The 21,759-nt window shown below is 40.7% G+C and overlaps 1 protein-coding gene across 1 annotated transcript; it reads right to left on the reverse strand.

Moving 5' to 3' along the window:
- Positions 1 to 4,010: 4,010 nt before the first annotated feature.
- LOC308399041 (protein mono-ADP-ribosyltransferase PARP12-like) lies at positions 4,011 to 21,221 on the reverse strand. The gene is made up of 12 exons (XM_080885982.1): positions 20,490 to 21,221; positions 19,671 to 19,806; positions 18,232 to 18,913; positions 18,089 to 18,139; positions 17,875 to 18,001; positions 13,222 to 13,387; positions 11,803 to 11,923; positions 11,606 to 11,702; positions 9,648 to 9,723; positions 7,111 to 7,241; positions 6,721 to 6,872; positions 4,011 to 6,534 (listed from the first exon to the last, which is right to left on the reverse strand). The coding sequence occupies exons 1-12, from the start codon at positions 20,765 to 20,767 to the stop codon at positions 5,936 to 5,938; spliced, it is 2,616 nt and encodes an 871-aa protein (XP_080742108.1). The 5' UTR covers positions 20,768 to 21,221; the 3' UTR covers positions 4,011 to 5,935.
- Between the last annotated feature and the right edge of the window lie 538 nt (positions 21,222 to 21,759).

Raw genomic sequence — 21,759 nt, forward strand, 5'->3', positions numbered from 1 at the left:
AAGAGACCTCCAGCAGACGTGCAAATGAGTAAAATGTGCATATAGTGGAACCACAGACTGTATATAAATCATGGATGTAGCTGCTGTGACGTCGTTCACTGGTGTTGTTTTAGATATAAAGTCAACCTGGGGGAAGTCCAGGCCTCGAGGGCCGGAGTCCTGCAGGTTTTAGATGTGTCCTTGATCCAACACAGCTGATTTAAGTGGCTAAATGACCTCCTCAACATGTCTTGAAGTTCTCCAGAGGCCTGGTGATGAACTAATCATTTGATTCTGGTGTGTTGACCCAGGGTGAGATCTAAAACCTGCAGGACACCGGCGCTCGAGGCCTGGAGTTGGTCACCCCTGCTGTAGAGGAACAACTACTGAACTATGCAAAGACTGAATGCTGATTGGTATAAAAGATGGCTTAAACAGGAAAGGGCGAAGAAGTACACCTGAGAAGCACTGCATTCATTGTTTTCAATCCTCAGACTCACTTTCTTTAAGTTTTATTTCTTTTCGTGGAAACTGCGAAAAGGCTTTCAAATGATATGCATTTACTGCAATAAATTAATTAACAAGGATGTCTACAGGGGTTTTGTATAGACTGTATATAAAAGATGGCTATAACATTTTTTTTAAAGAAATGCCTTGAACCTGCATTCTCTCTAATAGCCAGGAGGGGGTGACTTATAGTGACTTCTATTACAAAAAGAATTCCATCTGCAAAGACATCTTTAGGAAATATTTTACACACTTAATGCATTTTGAAAAATTGCAATGAATTTCTGGATTTCACGGATCCAAACTTACTGTGTAACCTATATACACGCCAAACATGTTGCCTTTTTTTTTTTTTTTAAATTCACCCTCAACAAATGCACTATGATAAAAAACAGGAAGTTGACAGCGATCATGAGCTGGTCCTCATGTTCAGAGAAATGGAAGAAACAGAAATTCTAGGTTCATCCATTTCTCACAAGAAGGCATGCAGAGAGACAAATTTCATGGTTTGATCCAAGGAAGGTGTAGCTGTAAAGCTGTATCACGACTACTTTTTGCACCAAATTTGTCAAGTGAAATTACGCGGTCACTATGAACGGCTGCATTATGAATAGGTGAGTCCCAAAAATATTTTAAACGTTTGAAATATTTGCATTTTACACCTCAGGTATGTAAAGGCCTTTACGCTCCAAATGAAAAGCAAAGCAGATTATTTTTTAGAGCTACAATGTCAAATGTGGCTCTCACTCTTTTTCTAAGAAACGAAATCTATAATTGATGCAGGAGGCCAGGAAGCTGCTGCTGGCCTTGTATCACTCCACAGTAGAGACTCTCCTACTGCCTGGATGTTTGGTACGCAGGGGCCACAATGAGAACAGGAAGGCTGCGCAGAGGGTAATTAACACTGGCCAAAAAATAACTGGCTGCCCTCTGTGACCCCTGGAGGCCATCGCCAGATCCTCCTGTCTGAGGAGAACAAGGGCCATCACAGGTGACCCCCACCCACCACCCGTTTGACTCGCTGCCCACTGGTAGCGTCTCGGGTCAATCAGGTCCCACACCTCCAGACCATCAACCCTCAGGCCACTCACATATGGACTCTATTCTCAGACCAAGTCCTCAGCACGACTTCCAAGCACGTTTCAAGTTGTTCTCTAATGTGTGCCTTTCTCTTAAGCACCATTTGAGAGGAAACAGTTGTAGATGTGTTGTTTAAATCCGCTGAGCACCAAAATAGTAATGCAACACATCTTCTCTACAGCATCCTTATTGGTTTTCTTTAGGAAATGACAACATCACAGAAAGTGAAAAAATAACTGCAGACCTGAGTATTGCCACCATGTGAGAATTATGCAGAATTGTAGGAAGACCACATTTCCCACTGCTCAGTTGCTTCTTGTGCTTCACCCTAAAGGGCAGAATGACATCATCAGGTACATCATCAGGGGTCTATTAATTATCGCACCTAAATGAAGCCAGAAAAGCTTTGAGGGATCTAAGTGCTTTGACCTTAATGCCAGTATTACCTTGCATTCACTACCGATGGCTAGCTATATTAATTTTGCATGAGTGCATGATAATCATTTCCTAATTAGCACTGACCACCAAGTAGAGCTGAGCTGAGGGGGAATTGTCATTATTTTTTAGATATTTGTTAATAAATCAAAGAGTTCTTTTAAAAAAATCTATAAAAAGATGCTTTCTAAAATCTCAAACATAAATTCCCTAGACGACTTTTGAACCCCTTACATTACTTACTTACATTACACTGTTGCACCACAAAGATGTCTGAAGTCTTGCTACATAAAGCATCTTTAACAACATAGAAATATACTATGTAACTTTAAATATATCTGTATATCGACACCATTACCAGTCAGCTGATCCACAGGTGCCTTATTCATCTACTGAGGCTGCTCATGCATGGATCTGCTGCCTGCACCTTCAATTTAAGTTTAAGCAGCTATTTCAGATACTCCACAAAAACTTCTGCCATCAGCCAGAAATAAAGATCTGACTCGCTTTCATAGCCCCCCCCTGCGGTTTTTGCCATAGCATTCTTCCATCAGCTGGAGCTAAACCACTGTGACTCAGCAGAAACATAAACATCTCACACGCCGGGAGGGCCGCGTGCAAACAAAGCAGAAAGGAGTCATATTTAATTCATAAGCCAGTGCATTGCAGGAAAGACCAGATTGTCTGATACGCCGAAGCCTGGAAGGTCCTGGCAGCTGACTCTGGAGGTCCAGGAAATGACAGCCAGGGCCAGGACTGCAGCCGCCATGAAGCACACGTCAGACAGGAAGGGGCCCCACTCAAGCTGGTTAATGTCAGTGGATATTTACTGTCGCTGGGTGAGCTTTCTGCATCCTGCAGGACACAGCTGCATTTCCCATAGGACAGCTCTATCTTAATGGGCAGCAGAGGCATAATGAAGCACGGGTGGTGGATAAATGGATGCAGCAGAAGTGGCAGCCAAATTTATTTTCGCCCTGGGAATTGGGTCTTTGTAATCTAATGTGGAGGCTGAGCTCTTTGTCTTTTTCTTTGTCCCCCACCTGTGGTGGTTGATGGGGGACTTGATATCATTAATGCAAACAGGCTGAAATAATGTAGATTTATTTGGAAATGAAACAGGACCACATACATTAAAAATAATATATATGGAAACACAATGCATTTGGTTTGATAACGCCTTGGTGGCTTTATCAGTTTGTTTGTGTACCTGCCTCCCTATTTTAACCCCGCCTCCTCAACAGGTACTTATGCTAAAAGGGGCGGGCTAAAGGAAAAAAGAAGTGGGCAGAAAATCTAAGATATGAAGATAAAGCATAGACTGTATATGTAAGATGGACAGCATAATGCCATTTGTCAGCATTATGCTTTGCAACTTGGAAGCACAGAGAGGAAAGTTTTAAATGTCACCATGATGTGGATGTGTCAGCTGTGAGATGGATATGACATGTAATAGAATCAGTCTTCCTAATGGCCACCAGAGGGCGACACTTAAACTTGAAAACAATCATTCTGCTGTTTAGAAGTTTAAAGAGGAAACTGCACTTAAATGCCTTGCTCTCTCAGCTCAGTAACCCCCTTTCCTGATGCTTTTTTGGGGGGTTTCTGTCGACAATTGTCTGCCCAACGGCTCATTAGCAAGTGAGCATATTTATCTCTGCATTTCAAAATCACATCTGCCTTGTTGTGAATTCCACTTCCACAAAGCTAATTCCCAGGAGTCAGGCCTAATCAGAATCAGTGTGACACCGTTTTCGATCTTTAACCAAGGCCGATTACTTTTTTCTTTTTCTTTCATTAAGATCACAGAAGACCTGGATTTAATAGCTTTGTAATTGTGCAAAAAGTCTGTTTCCACCATTCGTTGCTACAGTGGAAACATCCAAACATGCCCATATTCACACTGCAGTTTATAGGAAACATAACAGAAGGCAGTTGCTAGTGCATGTACGCTGATAGGAGGGGGTGCTACAGCGGGGTTACTTTACAGGCCTAATGTTTTGTGTCAGATGAAGCACCGGCAGCCATATTGATCATTTTTCATGCCCTGCCTCATTTCACTAAGAGCCCCAACATGACTGCTGGTGGCATTTTTTATGTCAGTTATGAGACACGCAGAAAAAAAAGACAGAACGAACTGCAGCTCTGACAGCGACAAACAAACAAACACACTCTAATGTGCTGCAACATGCTTTACTTTAATAATTGTGAAAACAGTGATTATTCATGTTGAGCAGGTGAAATGATCAATAATCACACCCTAAACAAATCACCCACCATGCACATTACAAGCCTTTCATTTACATTTTATCAATAAAATAATCAATATAGCCTGGTTTTTTTTTTTTACCTTCTAGTGGTTGGTAAAAGCTTAAGTCACATTTTTTTTCATTTTAATCATAAATTATTTTCAAATCACTTGAAAGATTAAAGAGAAATCCCAAGGAGCATTAACCAATCACGGTTAAGCAGGCTTTGAGCAGGACCCTACAGAGATATCGCCAAAATGCAATATCCAAACAATCGTTAATCTTCTTATGGGAAGATTTATTTAAAAAAAAAAAAAAAAAAAAAAAAAAAAAAAAAAGACCTTATAGACAAATGGAACGAGCAGGCCACGCTTGGATATCGCCCCAAAACACTCGCTATCACTCGGAAACAGTGAGGTTGCAGTGGCTGGGGTTGATTCTCAACCAGTTATATTTTTTTAAATGTTCACTGAAAGACGCAAATCCAGTAAGTGAACAACATTTATGGGGGGCGTTTGTTTATGATAGGACAGTAAAGGAGGGAGAAGGCGTGCAAATGGTGTGGGGTCAGATTTGAGCCCGGCCCTCTGCAACAGCCTTATGTTATATGGATCACCTGCTCTGTGAGCACTGAGATATACTGGCATCCAGTCACTAGAGCAATATTTAAAGTGACTCAAGGTAGCTTTGTACTCCTGAGTTTGTCACTCGTAGTTGTAAACAACATTAAACATTTTCTTTCAGGTTTTTCCAAACACGGAGCAGTGACTATCACACGGCGCCGCTGTTTGTTTCTGTGTTCCCAGAAGTTGGGCCCAGCTTCCTGCTGACATCACAAAGGTCGTCTAAAGCAGCAAAGCTATCATTAGGCACCAACGCGCAGTCCGTCATGTGTCTTGACTAAGTTGTTACGAGAATTCGTGACACTAATGGCCTAATCTGACACAGTGTTTTTCATCATTACGTGATACAGTACGATGCGTTCGTATGGTAACCACTAAATGTGGATGACGTATAAAACTTCCTGAGATAATCACGAGGAAAGCACTCAGGTGTTTCTTCTGATACGGCTCGCACGCCGCTGCCGTTTATTTTTTATTTTCTGTAAAAAAGTTAGTGTAGTTTCTTTAAACAACACCTCAACAATTGTGATTGTGCCAAAATGCCACATGTTTACGTGCATCTTCAATTTGCACATAAAAACAAAGTGCGTGGAAATGCTGGCAATTGGTAGAAAATCATTTTACATTTGTTCGAGGTGGAAAAATTCAAGCATCAAAACAACAACAAAAAGAAATTATGAAGTGTAACGGGAAAATGTAACAGTTCTGAAGCTTTCTTCTGCACTGCCTCTCGCTTACCTATTCAGCAAACCAAAGTCTCATCATTCAAAGTCATGTGAAGCTGCTTTAATAGCAGTTGACTGAGAAATGAGTTAATCCTAAACTGGTTATCTGTTCATTATAAACAGCAGCTAATAAATCACATATTCTAATCTTCTGGAATTCATTAATATCTGTGGCTTCATTTGTTTTCTTCTCAGTTACTCCAATTAACACTTTTAGTGCTCAAGATCCACCATTGCTGTCTGTTTTTATGCTATTATTAATTATTATTACTATTATTATTACTATTATTATTATTATTATTGCAAAACACCACCAACCCCCTTTACACCACTGATGTTAAGCAATGACACAAGAATCGGATGTTTTCTTTGGGGGTGCTGAGGGAGATGGAGGGACATGTGTGGGCTGGTTAACTGTTCTGATGTTTGAGTACGAGGTACTGTATTGGTACCCAGAAGACGCCGAGCTAGATGGGTACCCAGAAGACGCCGAGCTAGATGGGTGGGGCGAAGAGGTTGTGTTAGGTGAGTAAAAAGAAGCGGAGGTACTGGCTTTATATCCAGAGGAGATCGTGCTAGGTTGGTAAGCCGATATGGTAGCTGGCTTTGGTGCTGCCACTGGCTTTGGTGCTGGTGCTGATGCACCACCACTGTACATCAATGTACTAACTAGTGGGTGTGTGGTCTTGTACTTTATCAGGTACTCGGGGTAGATCTGGTGCTTCTCAAACACCACATATATGGAGGGGTTCATTACATCGTCAACACAGCTGTCATAGAAGTTTATGTCCCCTCCGTCCTTCGAAGGAGGTCGGGGATAATCGGAGGACCCTTTGGTGAAGTCTCCCACCAGCACCCGTGAGATGAACATGTCTCTGACGTCAGCGTCACCGGTGTAGTTGTGGGAGTATCTGGCATCACGGGCAAAGTAACTACCTGTGTTTAGACACCAAAAGAGACCATTGTGATTATCGGGCAAAAACACAAGCATCGTTCCTCACAACCACAGCTGACAAAAATGTCTGTTTGGTGAGTTTGGAGCTTCTGTTTTTTAAATGTATGGTTTATGAAAACATGCTTTTTATCAATAACTGTTTCAGCTTGAACATTTCTTCCAATCACCTTTGCCAAAAGCCGTTCCATTAAGTCCGCAGATTCTCCAGTCAAAGTTGTGGTGGCAGATGGTGTCAACAAATTTGGAGTGAGTGCCATGAAAAAGCTTTTTCTCAGTCACATTTCCCCCTTTGTTTTTGGTCTTCATCTGATTCTTTTGCCTTGAAATAGAAGACATACAAATATCTTACGTCAGTCTGGTTTGTCTGTATGTCGTGAAAGTGTGCACGCTGACCCTGGACTGTGTACACAAACATTAACACAGCCTCTGGCTCTGAGGAGTGACACCAGTGCAGGAATTTAAATCTGTATTCTTTCAAATCACCAGCAGGGGGCAGAAAATGGATAAAAGAAGTCAGAGTTTACTGAAGTCTGTGGACCGCAGAAGACAATACGTACCATTGAAAGACTTCCCAAAGAGCTTTGTTCTGAATCCTCTCAATTTTGACAATATCAAAGCCTTTCATGGTTTTACAGAAATGAGTTTCCACCGTCTTAAATTCATCTGAAGCGCGCTGGACGGAGATTCGCTGTAAGAAAACAAAAAAATATTGCAATCTTTCAACACGAGCATTTCCCTTCACCATTTAGTTAGTATGAATTCTTTAGCTTTATGTCTGAGTACAAATATAAATTCTATAATGTTATTTTTAAACAAGGCCAGCAACAGTGTTAAAAAAGGCATTTTACTCCTAAGAACAACACAGAAATGGAAACTCTGAATTCAACGATAGGAAATATATTTCTAAGCTTAGCTTTTTTTTGTCTTTTTGTTTTTTACTTTTTTTCCCCAAATATGTTCATAGAAAAAAATTATTTGGGAAAATCTTTTGCTTACTGTAGAAATTCCACTTGAAGTGTCATCTGCACAGGAAGCAATGTGGGAACCAGTGACTGAATAAAGTAAATGGTTTTTATCTTAAATCAACAATACAATACAAGACCCGGTGAATACAGCCGGGTCCCAAGTTAAACTCTCCAAATCTCTGAAACAGCCAATGAGAACGTAAATGAGAAGGAAGGATAATGTTTACTGATATATGACAGGGTGGTAAATACATTAGAGGGTGACCAGTTTCAGAATACATAGAGAGCTCAGTATTCAGGAACTGTACCGAGGAAAGTTCTTAGACAGTGAAAGCCCACATGGAGAGGACTACAGTAATTAATGGTAAATGGCCTGTATTTGTATAGCGCTTTACTTAGTCCCTATGGACCCCAAAGCGCTTCACACACACACACATTCACACACTGACAAGCTACATTGTAGCCACAGCTGCCCTGGGGCACAATGACAGAGGCGAGGCTGCCGGACACTGGCGCCACCGGGCCCTCTGACCACCACCAGTAGGCAACGGGTGAAGTGTCTCGCCCAAAGACACAACGACCGAGACTGTCGGAGCCGGGGCTCGAACCGGCAACCTTCAAACTGACGAACTACCAACTCTTGAGCTACGATCGCCCAATAAAGTCTGTGAGAATGTAAACTCCCAGGGTTTAATGGATAACTGGAACTTCCAGTATCAGGATGGTGTAACATAAGAGCCCACACTGAAAAATACTATGAGGCCAGAATCAAGTTTCTATCTGAGGAAGGATAACAGATCAGATATGATCTTAAAAATACGTTTTTAAGATAAAGGCTTGTCTGTTTTTATTTTATGTCGTTCGGTTGTCTTATTTAATCCTTTTTCTCTCTTTTTTTTGTTATTTTGTATGCGTGTTATATTGTTTAATATAATGTTGTATTTAAAAAAAAAAACTGATTGCTTTCACCTTTTACTAGAAAATTACACTGCATAACATTGAGTTGTACATCTACATTACTATGTTTGGAATATGTTAACATATGTACAGTGTTGGGGAGTAACAGAATACATGTACCGCTGTTACGTATTTAAAATACAAAATATGAGTAACTGTATTCCGTTACAGTTACCGTTTAAAAAGGTGGTATTCAGAATACAGTTACTTTGTTGAAATAAATGGATTACACTGCGGTACTTTCCTGTTTCATATTGTCGCGGGTCAGGACTGTTTGGGTTTTGTTTGACAGCTACGTTCTGTTGATCCAGGCGGCAGCGTTACGGTTGCCATGGTTACAGGGCGACGCTCTCTCTCTCTCTGCGACTGTGTGTTTCCTGGGTGAGAGAGCGCCTTTTCGTTGTTGTTGTTGTGCTAAGCTAACAGGCAGAATGCTACAAGCATAGCTCTAAAGAATGTAGCCTCATGGGCAGTGTAGTCCGTGTTGCAGGGAGAATGGACTGCCATACACGTTATGTGTCTGTGAGCGCGAGGAGGGAGAAAAAGGGGAGTGGAAAGGTACGAGTTGTCATCGAGGAAAAACGGGAGCTGGAAGCATGTAAATATAATAATAACCACTGCAGCCAAGAAGAGTGCCTGACGAGCCCAGTTGTAAGTAAGCTATTAAGACTCGACTGTACACAGTGTTCGTGTTTTCCTCCGAAAACAATAAGTTCCGTTGGAGCAGCCTTTCAACGCCTCTCTCTGTCTGTCGCAAGAAAAGTTGACCCACACAACAAAGTAAAGCTATTTTTCGGCTACGAGCCGACAGGGACCCCGCCGTATTAGTCAGAGGTCCCTTTACTACAGTTCGGAGTCGCGGACCTTCAGTAATAGTAATAAATCACACAGCAATAGTACATTCACGTTGTTGTAAAAAGCACGATAATATATTAAGTAGTCCAAAGTATTCAGAATACGTTACTCTCATTGAGTAACGTAACGGAATACGTTACAGAATACATTTTGGGGCATGTATTCTGTATTCTGTAATGGAATACATTTTAAAAGTAACCTTCCCAACACTGCGTGTGTGTGTGTGTGTGTGTGTATATATATATATATAAGTCTAAACTTGAGTGTGAGCTCAAACAGCAGAGACATAAAACTAATATTTTATGGTTTCACAATACCGAATATCCTGTTTCGGGGATCTGTGTCTTGTCCCAGTTGTCTGGTATTGGAGCAGATGCTTTAACCACGGGCCGTCTGCAGAGACAGAGGGTTAGGATGACTTTAAATACACAAGGTTTGGGTGTAATACGTCTGAAAACATAAGTAACACAAATGCCATTAAAAGTTTCTTTGATATACAGACACCTTCACTTTTTACATATGTTTTAAGATTTCATTTTAAATCAACAAAACATTTTTCCCATCACATGCCATAATGGCAAGAGCTCATGTTTGTCATTTTTAGGAGTGTTTTTGTTTGTTTTTCAATTTTTTTTATAATTGCTAAATAAAAAAAAAGAACAAATAGGACCCACTGCTGAGATGATCTGGATACGGTTAAGAAAGACGCACACCTGAGCATGTAATAACCCCCACAGTTCATACTAATATCAGAAAAAACAAACAAACCAACTATGAAATCTTAGGAACTCTTTCTTAACATCCAGGGCGACAGGCCTCACCAGGTCTAGATCAGGGAACGGGTCTAGAATCATATCTCTGTGTCACTGTTTTATCAATTATGTCTTTATGGTAGAAAGATGCTTGAAAGAAGCCACTTTGAGTAAAGGGCACCAGATAGCTCCCTCGGCACACAGCTCTCACAACACGACGTGATGTCACGGTGTTGGTAGCATCATGCTCTGTGCTGCTTCAGGCAGCAGAGACGGGCAGGGCTGAGTTAGATCAAAATAAAGGTTCACATTTCTGCACAGCAATGAGCTGCATCATAGGCGTTGCTGCTGGTTACAGAAAGTCTGTCCTTCAGTGGTCCAGAGTTAAACTCCAATACAGTATAATGTGCATCAACAGACCTGAAACAACCAAGTCTGACAGGACCTGCCATGAAGACCAGAATAAACCAAACAAATCCAAGAGTGTAGAAGCCAGACTCACAGCTGTACTACTACAAAATCGGTTTGGGATTTTTTTAATGAAATTTGTGGAAATTAAAAAAAAAAAAAAAAAGAAGCAACTTAAGTTTAGCAAGCTCTGACTGGAGCATTTTTAATGTCTAGTGCTTGCCTGTTTTTTGACATTCTTGCTACTGAATGGACAAACATGGTGAATTTGCTTCACTCTAATCTTAAGGCCCTGGCAACACTAGTATGTTGGCACGTATGGTAAACCAAACCCAAACGAGCACTGTCTTCATGCGGCCTTCCCTCAGCTGGAAGCTCGAAGGCCAAAGCTGGAACATCAAATTCTCCCGAATTCTTCCTCAAGGTCGCCTGCAGTGACTTGGGGATTGTTGACTTTTGCTTAAAACTAGGTGAAAGCGCACTCTCTCTCTCTTTGGATACAGGAAACACACACGCACACATGTACTCAGACACACACACACACACACACACACACACACACCGCCCTCCAAACGCCTTCGACGCTTACACCTGATGCGGTCAGGCAGGTCTCTGTCCAGCGCCAGGTTTCAGCTGCAGGACCAGATGACTGTTGTCTACATTGGCTCTCTCCATTACCCCATACCACCCCCCACCCCCCGATCCCTGTCGCAAATCATGTGTTTTTTATGTTGTAAGTTGTGAGGATTCATGTGCTTCATTGTGCTGAGGGTTTTTTTTTTTTCTTTCTGTTCTCAAACTGCTCTCCCATCTGGGCGGAGTTCTTTTTTTCCTCCTCTTCCCTCATGTATTGCATCATCTATCTCTCTGTATGTACAATCAGAAGGCGTCCTGTTTCACTGCATGTACGTGTAACATTGCTAATGACAATTAAACGTCTCAATCAAGTATTGAACAGGAATCATGTTAGATTCTGGCAGACACACTGGTCTCTACAGACTGGTTGGTAACGATCAAGGAGTTAACAAGTCTATCAGACTCATTTAAAACACTACATGTAAACCAAAGTGAAGGTGTCTTAAAACTTTCTTGGGGCTGTTTTTGGGATGACGTACCTGACTTTCTTTGTTAGGACATCTGCAGCAGAGACAAACAGTGGCCGTCTGCACACACACCTTTTGGTGCCATAGCGTTTATTTGTCTGTATCATGTCTGAGGAGGAAGTTTAAAGTTAAATGATAATGAGAAACTCAGTTTTACATTTTAACATGCAGAAATGAGTCAACACAGAGTTTCTATATTCTTTGTTTACCCTGGAAACTGAGTGAATACGACTGGGAGCCAGCAATGAACTCCACCACGTCTTTGTCATTGGCCAGAAACTTCTCCTCCAGCTTTGTGCTGTTGATGTCTGCTGCTTTATGTCCACTAGTCTGCAAAGCAAGAAAGGTGACTGTGTTTTTAACCTGAAAACAAACCTGCATCAGCATAAGAGCAATGAACGATTGGTAAGAGAAATTAATTTATAATATTTAATAAATATCCCAAGATAGCGACTGTCAAATTAGCTTGGCTGAAAACCATTGAGGCCGTTTGAAAGTCTGACGTTCTTTCCAGTAGAGTTACCCTAACAGACTTTAACTTTACTTATTTATTTTTTAAACTCAACAGTCCAGTATGAGCATGCTCAGTTCACATGATCAACTGAGCACAGCTGGTACATGTAGCCGTTTACTTCAGCTGCTAATTTCTCCTCAGAGATACCAGAGCTGTATGCACAGACTGTGGCAGCCTCGATTTACAGCCATAATAGATGAGATTAAAACTTTAATCATGAGCTGTAATTCCAGCAGCTTAAACAACAGAATACAGAGAGGATAAAAAAATATGAAAAATATAGTTGTGATTGCAGCAGAAGCAATGCAGTGACCTCCAAAATGGTCAGTGAAATAGAGGTTCAGTGACTATTTGTAGCTCAGATCAGCTCCGCTAGCTTTTCTTGCTGAGGCATGCTGTCAGTGTGGATATCTTCAATAAAACTCTGGAGCAGCTATGTTTTCCATGTTTGTTCACTGTTTTCTACCTCCCAATCTGTTGAGAAGTGTTTCACAATTATACCAGTCCTATGACGTGGCATTACCCAGAGCAAAGACTTTAACCTTTGATTAGAAAATCAGATAGTTTACGCTTTAATAACAGCCTCTGATGTAATAAATCTATTGAGGCAGTATGACTTTAAAGATATTTTAACAGAGAGTGACAACAGAGAACTGACTTCGAAGCTGATATATTGAACGCGTTAGCAAACAGTTACACATTTACATAGTCAAAAACCCCAGTGGATGACACTAAGGTGCTTGTGTGCACCTTTTATGTAAAGGTCCTACATGCTCAGTGCTCCATTATTTTTGCAGTCTAGCACCTAGATATGGTTCTGAGCAGGTATTATAGAATTGGTTTTTAAGAATTTTTTATCATTGAAAATGCTGTCGAGATGTTTAGCTCTCCTGACGAGAGCTAAAGCTAAAACAAACACAAGCTGAAAAGCACTGAAATGCTTTGTGGAGATCACCTGGAGGGGGAAAAACACCCGGTAGGGTCATAGTTCGAGGGACTTTTTTCCACATTACAAATGTTTTTTTTAATCATGTTTACAACAAAAGTACTGACTCACGTGCTAACAACCTTTTGAAAACACTGTGGATGAACAGTGGATTCTGATGCTACTCACATCTGCGGAATAAGTGTTCCACCTCCCAAACTCATCCTGCCAGTACCAAAGCCACTCGGTGGTGTGGATGAAAGTCGGCTCAATCACGGAGTTTTCTGTCGAGAGTCGACGTACTTTGTTCGATCCACAGGTCATCGTGTCAAAGTGCACGGCTGGACTGGTGTTACTGCAGACACCCAAAACAGAAGGCATAATGTTAACATTTTAACAAGTGTGTGGAGTTTGAAAGAAGTTGATATTAAGGAAACAGTAATAGAAATAAAGAATTGTGTCCTGTGGCTGTGGAATCATCACCTAAATCGTCTCCTTTCCACAACCAGGTCCTTGTGTTTGTGTTTGTATTGGGTCTCACTTTAGGATGAATTTGTCTCATAATTGGAGATTAAGTATCAGAACTTCAGGAGTGGGACCACACCTGCAAACACACTCCTTCCAGTTCTCATCCATATAGGTTCCCCCAGTCCTACAAGCTGTTCATTCTCGTTTACATGCCCCACCCTCCATCCCCTTTTCAATTCTTTAACTTCTTGACTTGTATTTAGTACGTTTAGTACGGGATGTGCCAGGTCCTGGAGCCGCCGTCAGTCCCTTTCGAGGCCTTCCTCAAACCGCAGCTCAATTCATGTCAAAGCCATTCACCTTTATCTACGAAAATGCTGTCAAATATAAATGAGGACGTGGGCCCAGCTAGTGAATTACCCGTTACCAATGTAAACCTTATTCTACAGGCCCACACACCAACACAAATCCCTATTCTAAAGAGGACACACGTATGATCTTTGTCATAGTATTTATGTATGAACACAAAGCAAAGATGAAAACCAGCACAAAGAGACGTTAAAGCGATCACCACAATGATTCTACTTTGGAAACATATACAGGCAGAAACTGAGCTGGCAGCCTGACTGCTCCTCAGTAGGGAAGGATACCGGTATCAGGTGCCATGATGGCACCGGTTCTGACATAAACGGTAGTAACCAGACCTAAAAGCAGCGCACATTTCGGTGCTTTTTTTCCTTAGATGTCACACACTTCAGATTCTAGCCAATCATTTTACGTTTCCGAGGATAGTAGGCGGGTCCAGGTACGTACGTTCTTTTAGAGCAGAGCTACAGATTACAAATGTCCAAGGCGAAGCGGTCAAAGTCTGGCTGTACTTCACAGCAAAAGATGCAAACTCAGCAGCAACAAGTGCTTTAAGCTGATACTGTGATACTGTCAAAGGAGGTAACACCTCAAATCCGATGAAACACCTGGCAACGTACAGTGTTTTTTAAAGGCAAGAAATGCACCGTATTTGATAGCTTGCTGCGAGACCTCACACCGAGCGCATCTACTGCGGGTGTGGTGTCTGTTATCGGACCCGGAGTTAGCAACATCCCCCAAGAACCCGAAGAGGAGAGTCCTGGCCCCTAGCCCTGCCAGTGTAGCAGAAATGATGACGGATGATGATGCAGCAGCAGCCGTTCTTCTCTGCGTGAGTAGCTTAATGTTGTTCGTGTGTAATTTACGTTGAGTAGGCTAACCACGTTATTACATTGATTGATTGATTGAATCTTTATTTTGAACATGTTGAAAAAGTATAAAAAAAAATAGAATTAAAAGAGACAAATGAACAAAGCAAACAAAAGGAAAACGAGCAACCACAACTCCAAATAACGTCCATGTTCAAAAAGGAGCAGGAAGAAGCATAAGCTTATTTAATCCCACCCCTTTTCCACTATCTAGTATCAATAGACTACAGAAATACCTCCTTGCAATTACATTATATGTTATGTGTAATTTTTTATTTTTTTATTTTTAAATATATACACATATATGTTTCTATCTATCCATACCTACGTATATACACACATACGCACATATACACATTTTCAATAACCCCATTAACACCTCAAGGATACACAGCCTACAATTATATATATATATATATCCATACCAACAAACCCGTGCATGCGCACACACATGAAAATATTAGACAAGAACACCCTATCAAATCTCTACCTTTTCCCTGTACCCTGTAAAAACCATATCCTTAAACCGCTTTTTAAACTGCGCCATGCTTGGACATTGCTTCATATCTTTACTTAGTCTGTTCCACAGCTTCACTCCACACACAGAGATGCAAAAACTTTTTAATGTTGTACGGATACGAGGATGTTTTAAATTTAATTCCCCCCTCAAATTGTATCCCCGTTCCCTTTTAGAAAACATTTTTAGAATATTGTCAGGAAGCAGGTTATTTATTGCTTTATATATAATTTGTGCTGTGAGAAAATGAACCAGATCTGTGAATTTTAGAATTTTTGATTTTAAGAATAGTGGATTTGTATGATCTCTGTAACCAGTTTTATGGATTATCCTTATGGCCCTTTTTTGTAATATAAAGATTGATGATAGCGAACATTTGTAAGTATTGCCCCAAACCTCTGCACAGTAATTCAAATACGGTGCAATCAGGGAACAATAGAGAATGTGGAGTGATTTGTGGTCCAGAATGTGTTTTACTTTACTCAAGATTGAGACACTTCTTGAAATTTTGTTATGTATATGATTTATATGAGACTTCCAGTTTAATTTATCATCTATAATCACACCAAGAAACTTATGTTCAAGTACTCTTTCAATTTCCACACCATCTACATGAATCTGCACTTGTGCATTTCTAAGGGAATTCCCAAATAAGATAATTTTAGTTTTACTTAGATTTAGCAATAGTTTGTTCCTGTTAAACCATTTTTTAATTTTGCACATTTCTGAAGTAATTGTATCCAGCAGCTCCTTTAGATTCCCCCCAGAACAAAAAATATTTGTGTCATCTGCAAATAATACTAATTTTAATATATCAGATGCCTTACAAATATCATTTATATAAATAATAAATAATTTTGGACCCAGTACAGAGCCTTGTGGAACACCACAAGCAATGTCCAAGCATGATGAGGAATGGACACCCAGCTTCACAAATTGTTTCCGGTCACTTAAATAATTTTTCACCCATTGCAGTACAACCCCCCTGATCCCATACCGTTCCAGTTTATTAATTAATATGTCATGATTGATTGTGTCGAATGCTTTCTTGAGATCCAGAAATACTCCAGCTGCATACTGTTTCTGATCTATAGCATTCGTAATCTCCTCAATTGATTCGATTAATGCCAGAGATGTTGATCTTTTTGATCTGAATCCATATTGACTGTCAGAGAGTAATTTATATTTATCTAAGAATTTGTCTAATCGTTTATTAAACAGGTTTTCTAGGATTTTGGAGAATTGTGGTAGTAAAGAAACAGGCCTGTAATTTGTGAAGTGGCGTCTATCCCCGGTTTTATACAGCGGCACAACTTTAGCTATTTTCATTTTGTTTGGCACTTTTCCCGTCTGAAATGATAAGTTGCAAATATATGTTAGAGGTCCTACAATTCCTTCAATGACCTTCTTGACGATTTTCATGTCAATATCATTACAATCAGTAGATGTTTTATATTTACACATGTGTACAATGTCAATTATTTCTTTTTCCTCCACTGATGTGAGGAACATTGAGTTAGGGTTCCTATCAATCAGGTTTTCACTACATTCTACTGATGGCAGTGACTCAGGAATTTGTTCTGCCAGTTTTGGTCCAATATTTACAAAATAATGATTAAAGCTGTTGACCTTATCAGCAGTGTTTTCCATAATATTGCCATTATCGATAAAGTATTGTGGATAACTTTGTTGTCCAGAATTATTTTTAATGATACCGTTTAAAACATCCCATATTCCTTTCATATTATGTTTATTGTTGTTCAATATTTTACTATAATACTCCTTTCTACATACACGTATAATATTGGTCAACTTATTTTTGTATTTTTTATATTTATTTTCAGCATCTTTTGTTCTTTGTTTTAGGTATTCCCTATAGAGTGTATTTTTCTTTTTACATGCATTTTGTAAACCCTTAGTGAGCCATGGTCTATGGTCATTAATGCAGGTAAGGTGAACTAGCAAACATCATCATAGCTACATGCGGCTGTCTTCTTGTTTGATGGCAGATACTCCCTTCACCCTGGCCAAAAAGGCTAAAATGACCAAAGAAAAAGTGGAAAACAGCTAAACATGAGAGGTTTTTGGACAAAGTTTGTGTTTTTTCCATTGTTTAAGCACTGCTTCCAGCCAAGAGTGATACCATATATGCCCCATAGCTGCAGAAAAGGCTAACGGTGTTATCTTGGTGCTTGCAAAGAGCTGAAGTTGTGTTAGCGGGATAATGCAGTTGTTTCCATCCTGGATGCAGTTCCCACTTTACCATCACACTCTTGTTCTTTTGCGGAATAAAAATAAAAGTAATGTCCGTGCTCATGCTGTGGACCGCTCCACTACTTTCATCCTCAGACACATGAGCTGAAATCAGCTGATTCAAGTGCAGGTGGAACCAATATTAGAATCAATAGGCAAGCAGACTAACAATTCCAAGGAATGCCACTACTGGGAACTGTTCTCGATTCCCATCCCTACACCTAACTGAATGCTCCGAACCAGTAAACTGCCAAAAGTTCTGCTTTTAAACAGTCTGTGATGATCACAAAGTCAAGTGTATTTGATTATCAGATTATCACGTTGTCTTTTGCAGGACTGCAGAGAGTCCTGTGAGAACTTGGTAAGTACCTGTATGAGTTACTGGGGTCACAGTAGTCTCTCTCAATTGTCTCATTATCGGGCAAATCAGTCCACTGGTGTCCCTCTTGGACCTGCCATCGGTACGGCATCTTGTCATGAGCTTTAAAACATCGATCTAAGAAGAAAGAAGAAAGACAGCTGGTCAAAGTCAAGAAAGAACTACATTAACGCCTCAAACGCTTACTAACCATGACTTTCTCACCATCATGTTTGCAGTGACCTTTAATGAAGTACATGCAGATCCCTGTTTTATCTGAAAGAAACAGGAGATATTTCACAGGCTTCATTCAGACAGCAGCTTTAGTTCATCTGAAAACATCAGAAGTGTTTTCAGCTGGTGTTTACCTCTGACAGGCCTCTGTCTATTGTTCTGCCATTCTCCACCTTTAGCAGCTTCATCACTGACAGCAGCGTTAATGTTGCTTGATGAACGAGTTTTTGGTAGTGGTTGCTTATTGGTGCCCCTGTTGCCGCCTCTCCCTCTGACAGCTGCTTGACTTCTTCCATGACGGCGTCTCCGTCTTCGAGTCTCACCGTTTTCACTGCTCGCATCGTTGTCACTGGTGGCTGCGGAGATGTCACTGGTGGAAGAGTTTTCATCGTCGCTTTCATTCAGTCCATTACTGGTGTACAGATCGAAGATGTGAGTGCCAGCAAGCATCTCAGTAAGTGAGGAGGCTCGATCCTGCACTGGTCGGCTGCTCTGGTTTCCTCTGTTTCCCCTATTGCCCCTGCTGCCTGTCGCACCCCTACCACCTCTCCCTCTGCCTCTCCGCTGTTGTTGACCATTCTCAGCCAGCCTCAAAGCCTCTTTATTTGCATACACAGCCTTCAAGGATGGCAGAAGGGCACCAGGTACGCCTCTTTCTTGGACATTTTTTATGGGCTGTGGAGCAGTAAAATTGTGATTCCTCGAGCAGCTGCATTCACGGCTGATGTACTTCTGGCAGATGTGGAGCCTCCTGCAACCATCACCATCCTGACACCGGCCGAACTCTCCATCACCGTTGTTGTAGTCGTAGCATATCTGATGGAGACAGAACAAAATGAAAGGAAAGCGTGGTTATATACACGGACTGTAAGTAAAAGATGGAATACAATCACTGACTGTATGTAAATGATGGATATAAACATTGCAACATCCTGCTTTTTTTAACCAGTTTAAATTGATTTTACTCTAAATGCCACGATAAATTGTTCAAAACGTTTTCTTAGGTCTAGTATATCTTTGTCAAGTTTAAAGACGATCCATAAAAAATTGTGGGTAATATAAAGTTTTGACTGATTTTTTAGATGAGACTTTGACCGCGACCCAATTTTCATCTAAATTAAATCAGCTGTTATCATCACACAAAATCTGAAAAAGATATCGTGAAAACTGTGGACGGTACTGCAAACAAACAAACAAACGAAAGGAAATGATTATTTACCAATTACATTGCATGCGTTTTAAAACTTTTAATATACTTTTTGACATGTATAAAAAAGCTGATTTGCCACCAACGTGACAGAAAATGTGTTTTAAAATTGGAGAACAATACACATCTGGCAAACAACTTTACCTCTAAGTTTTAAGAACACCTCAATTTGTGAAGAATTACATATTATATTACACTGTGTGGGTGTCAGCTGTACTGTTTGTTATTGCTACAGTATCAACAAGCTGTTACAATTTAAATGAACATATCAGAATCAGATGTGAAAAGATGTTATGACAATGATGATGAGTTCAACCTAAAGTATTTCGTCAGGGTGCTTTTATTGTGTGTTAGGTTAAGACTCACAGCAGGAAGGAGTGTGTGGTCACTCTGCAGCAGCAGGGTGCACAGCTCCTCTCGGCTCAGGCTCTCCAGCTCATGCTGCCTCAGAAGTCTTTGGTTATGCTCAGAGGTCAGCTCATGGGAGAAGCTGCAGCCCCTCCTGTTGTAACAGAATCCACACAGCTGAGTCATGACTGTGACATGAGAAGGATTAGGGCCACACACAAACATGATAAGTGCTGCCAAACGTGGATTAATTCATCATTACACGTACACATGCTGTGTGTCTGTTTCCAAATTCAGCCCGATACCAATAAAAAATTCATTTTGACTGAGTGTCTGTCAACATATGTGTTCTTATATTTTTCCAAACCCGAGAATTTGTCCCTAAGCTTAGCTGGCTTCAAAACCAGTTAATATGACGACAATAATAAACACTAATAATAATAATAATAATAATAATAATAAGCACTACGAATTATTTGACATTTTAGCCTCTTTAATGGTCCGTAACTTGGTTGTACACAAATACGACAATAAAAATAAAGTTTTTATTGAGACTCAGAAGTCGGTACAAGGAAGCACAGAGAGGAACTTTTCCTATTAGCCTTTCGAGTCACATGATGATATTTGTTCAGGTTAGCTTTCCTAACAAATCTGCGTCAAACTGCTGAAAATGTCGAATTCACTGACTGTAAACAGAGACACTAGTCAGGGCCTTTAACCCTGGAATATTTTGCAGCCACTTTCAGCATTACTAGAAAAGGCCTGGATGAACAGAGACGGTGGCTGTTTCACTCGGGCCATGACTCACCTTTCTTACTTTAAGTCCAGTATATTTACCTGAGCTGAGTGAACTGACAGAATCCGCTGAAGAGGAAGTTTTTGCACAGGTGCAGACCCCTGCACGTCCCCGGGCAGTCTTTCACTCTGCAAAGTCTCAGGCGGGTCCTGGCCACCACCTTCGGCTGTCCGTTTGGACAACAGGAAACAAAATTCTCTTGGTTACAAATGATCTCCGACAACTTCGTGGGATCTCCGGAAAACAGATTATACACTAAATCCTCCGTGTTGACTGCTCCTTGGCCGGCGCAGATCATTTTCAGTATTTCCGTCTCCATCGTGTCCGAGCTCTGCCTGCGTTAACTTCCACCTGGGAGACCAAACCGCAGCTTGACGACAGCGGCCGCTGGTTTCATGGGAGGAGGAAATCTTCGGTATCATTTCTGACGATTGGAAAGCGAAACTGAGCTATTTTTATCTTGGACTGATGCTGTAATGCTGCTGATGTCCACTTGGGGGCGTCCACGAAAGAATATAGGGAAGACATTTGTACTCGGCACACAGTGTAACATTAACACAGTAGAGCTGATTAGCAGAAAGCTCAAAGTCTGACTAAAGGAAGTCATAGCTATTACCTCCTGTTGTAGCTTTGCTCTCCTTTAAACCTTTGGGGTGAATTTTCGGGTCTTTAGCTGCTTAACTGTCCATCAGCTGCCAGGCTGTGTGTTTGCAGGTTAAATAGCTCATGCATGTCTGCCTGGGGTGGGGAGGGTGAACCTAAATACATGTGCTGCACAGCTGTGCACTAACAACAATCACAAGTCCAAAAATATCTTTGCTCTTCTTGTTTGCATAGCTGCTACACAGAACACAGTGAAAAACTGAGGTGATTCTCCAGTGGCACACCTGAACGACAGAACAATGTGAATATCAAGAGTATCATACCAACACTAATACTGGTAACGGATTGATACGAGCACAGGAGGATCGATATCTTGTTTTATCTTCTTCAAGTTCAATATGTAACCGACTGAACTGTGTTATTTATTTATTTTTGGAAATGAAAAAATGTGCCTCATACATGCACCGTGTTGACTGTCACGTCTATTTTATTTATAGCCCACAGCACATTTAAAAAGCAGAAGTTGACCCAAAATACTTTAGAGACAGGCGCCTTTACAATCCAGCTCGCCAACAAGCTCACTTTTTAAAATGCAAGAACAGCAGTTAGCTGTGTTTTGTTGTGTTAACTCATTATTGTTGGAAAGTAAAAATCACAGCAATTTAGTGATCATTAAAATGCGTCCAGAATTTGCAAACTGATGATGAT

This window comes from Rhamphochromis sp. 'chilingali' (assembly GCF_963969265.1).
Source record: "Rhamphochromis sp. 'chilingali' genome assembly, chromosome: 7".
Lineage (NCBI taxonomy): Eukaryota > Metazoa > Chordata > Actinopteri > Cichliformes > Cichlidae > Rhamphochromis > Rhamphochromis sp. 'chilingali'.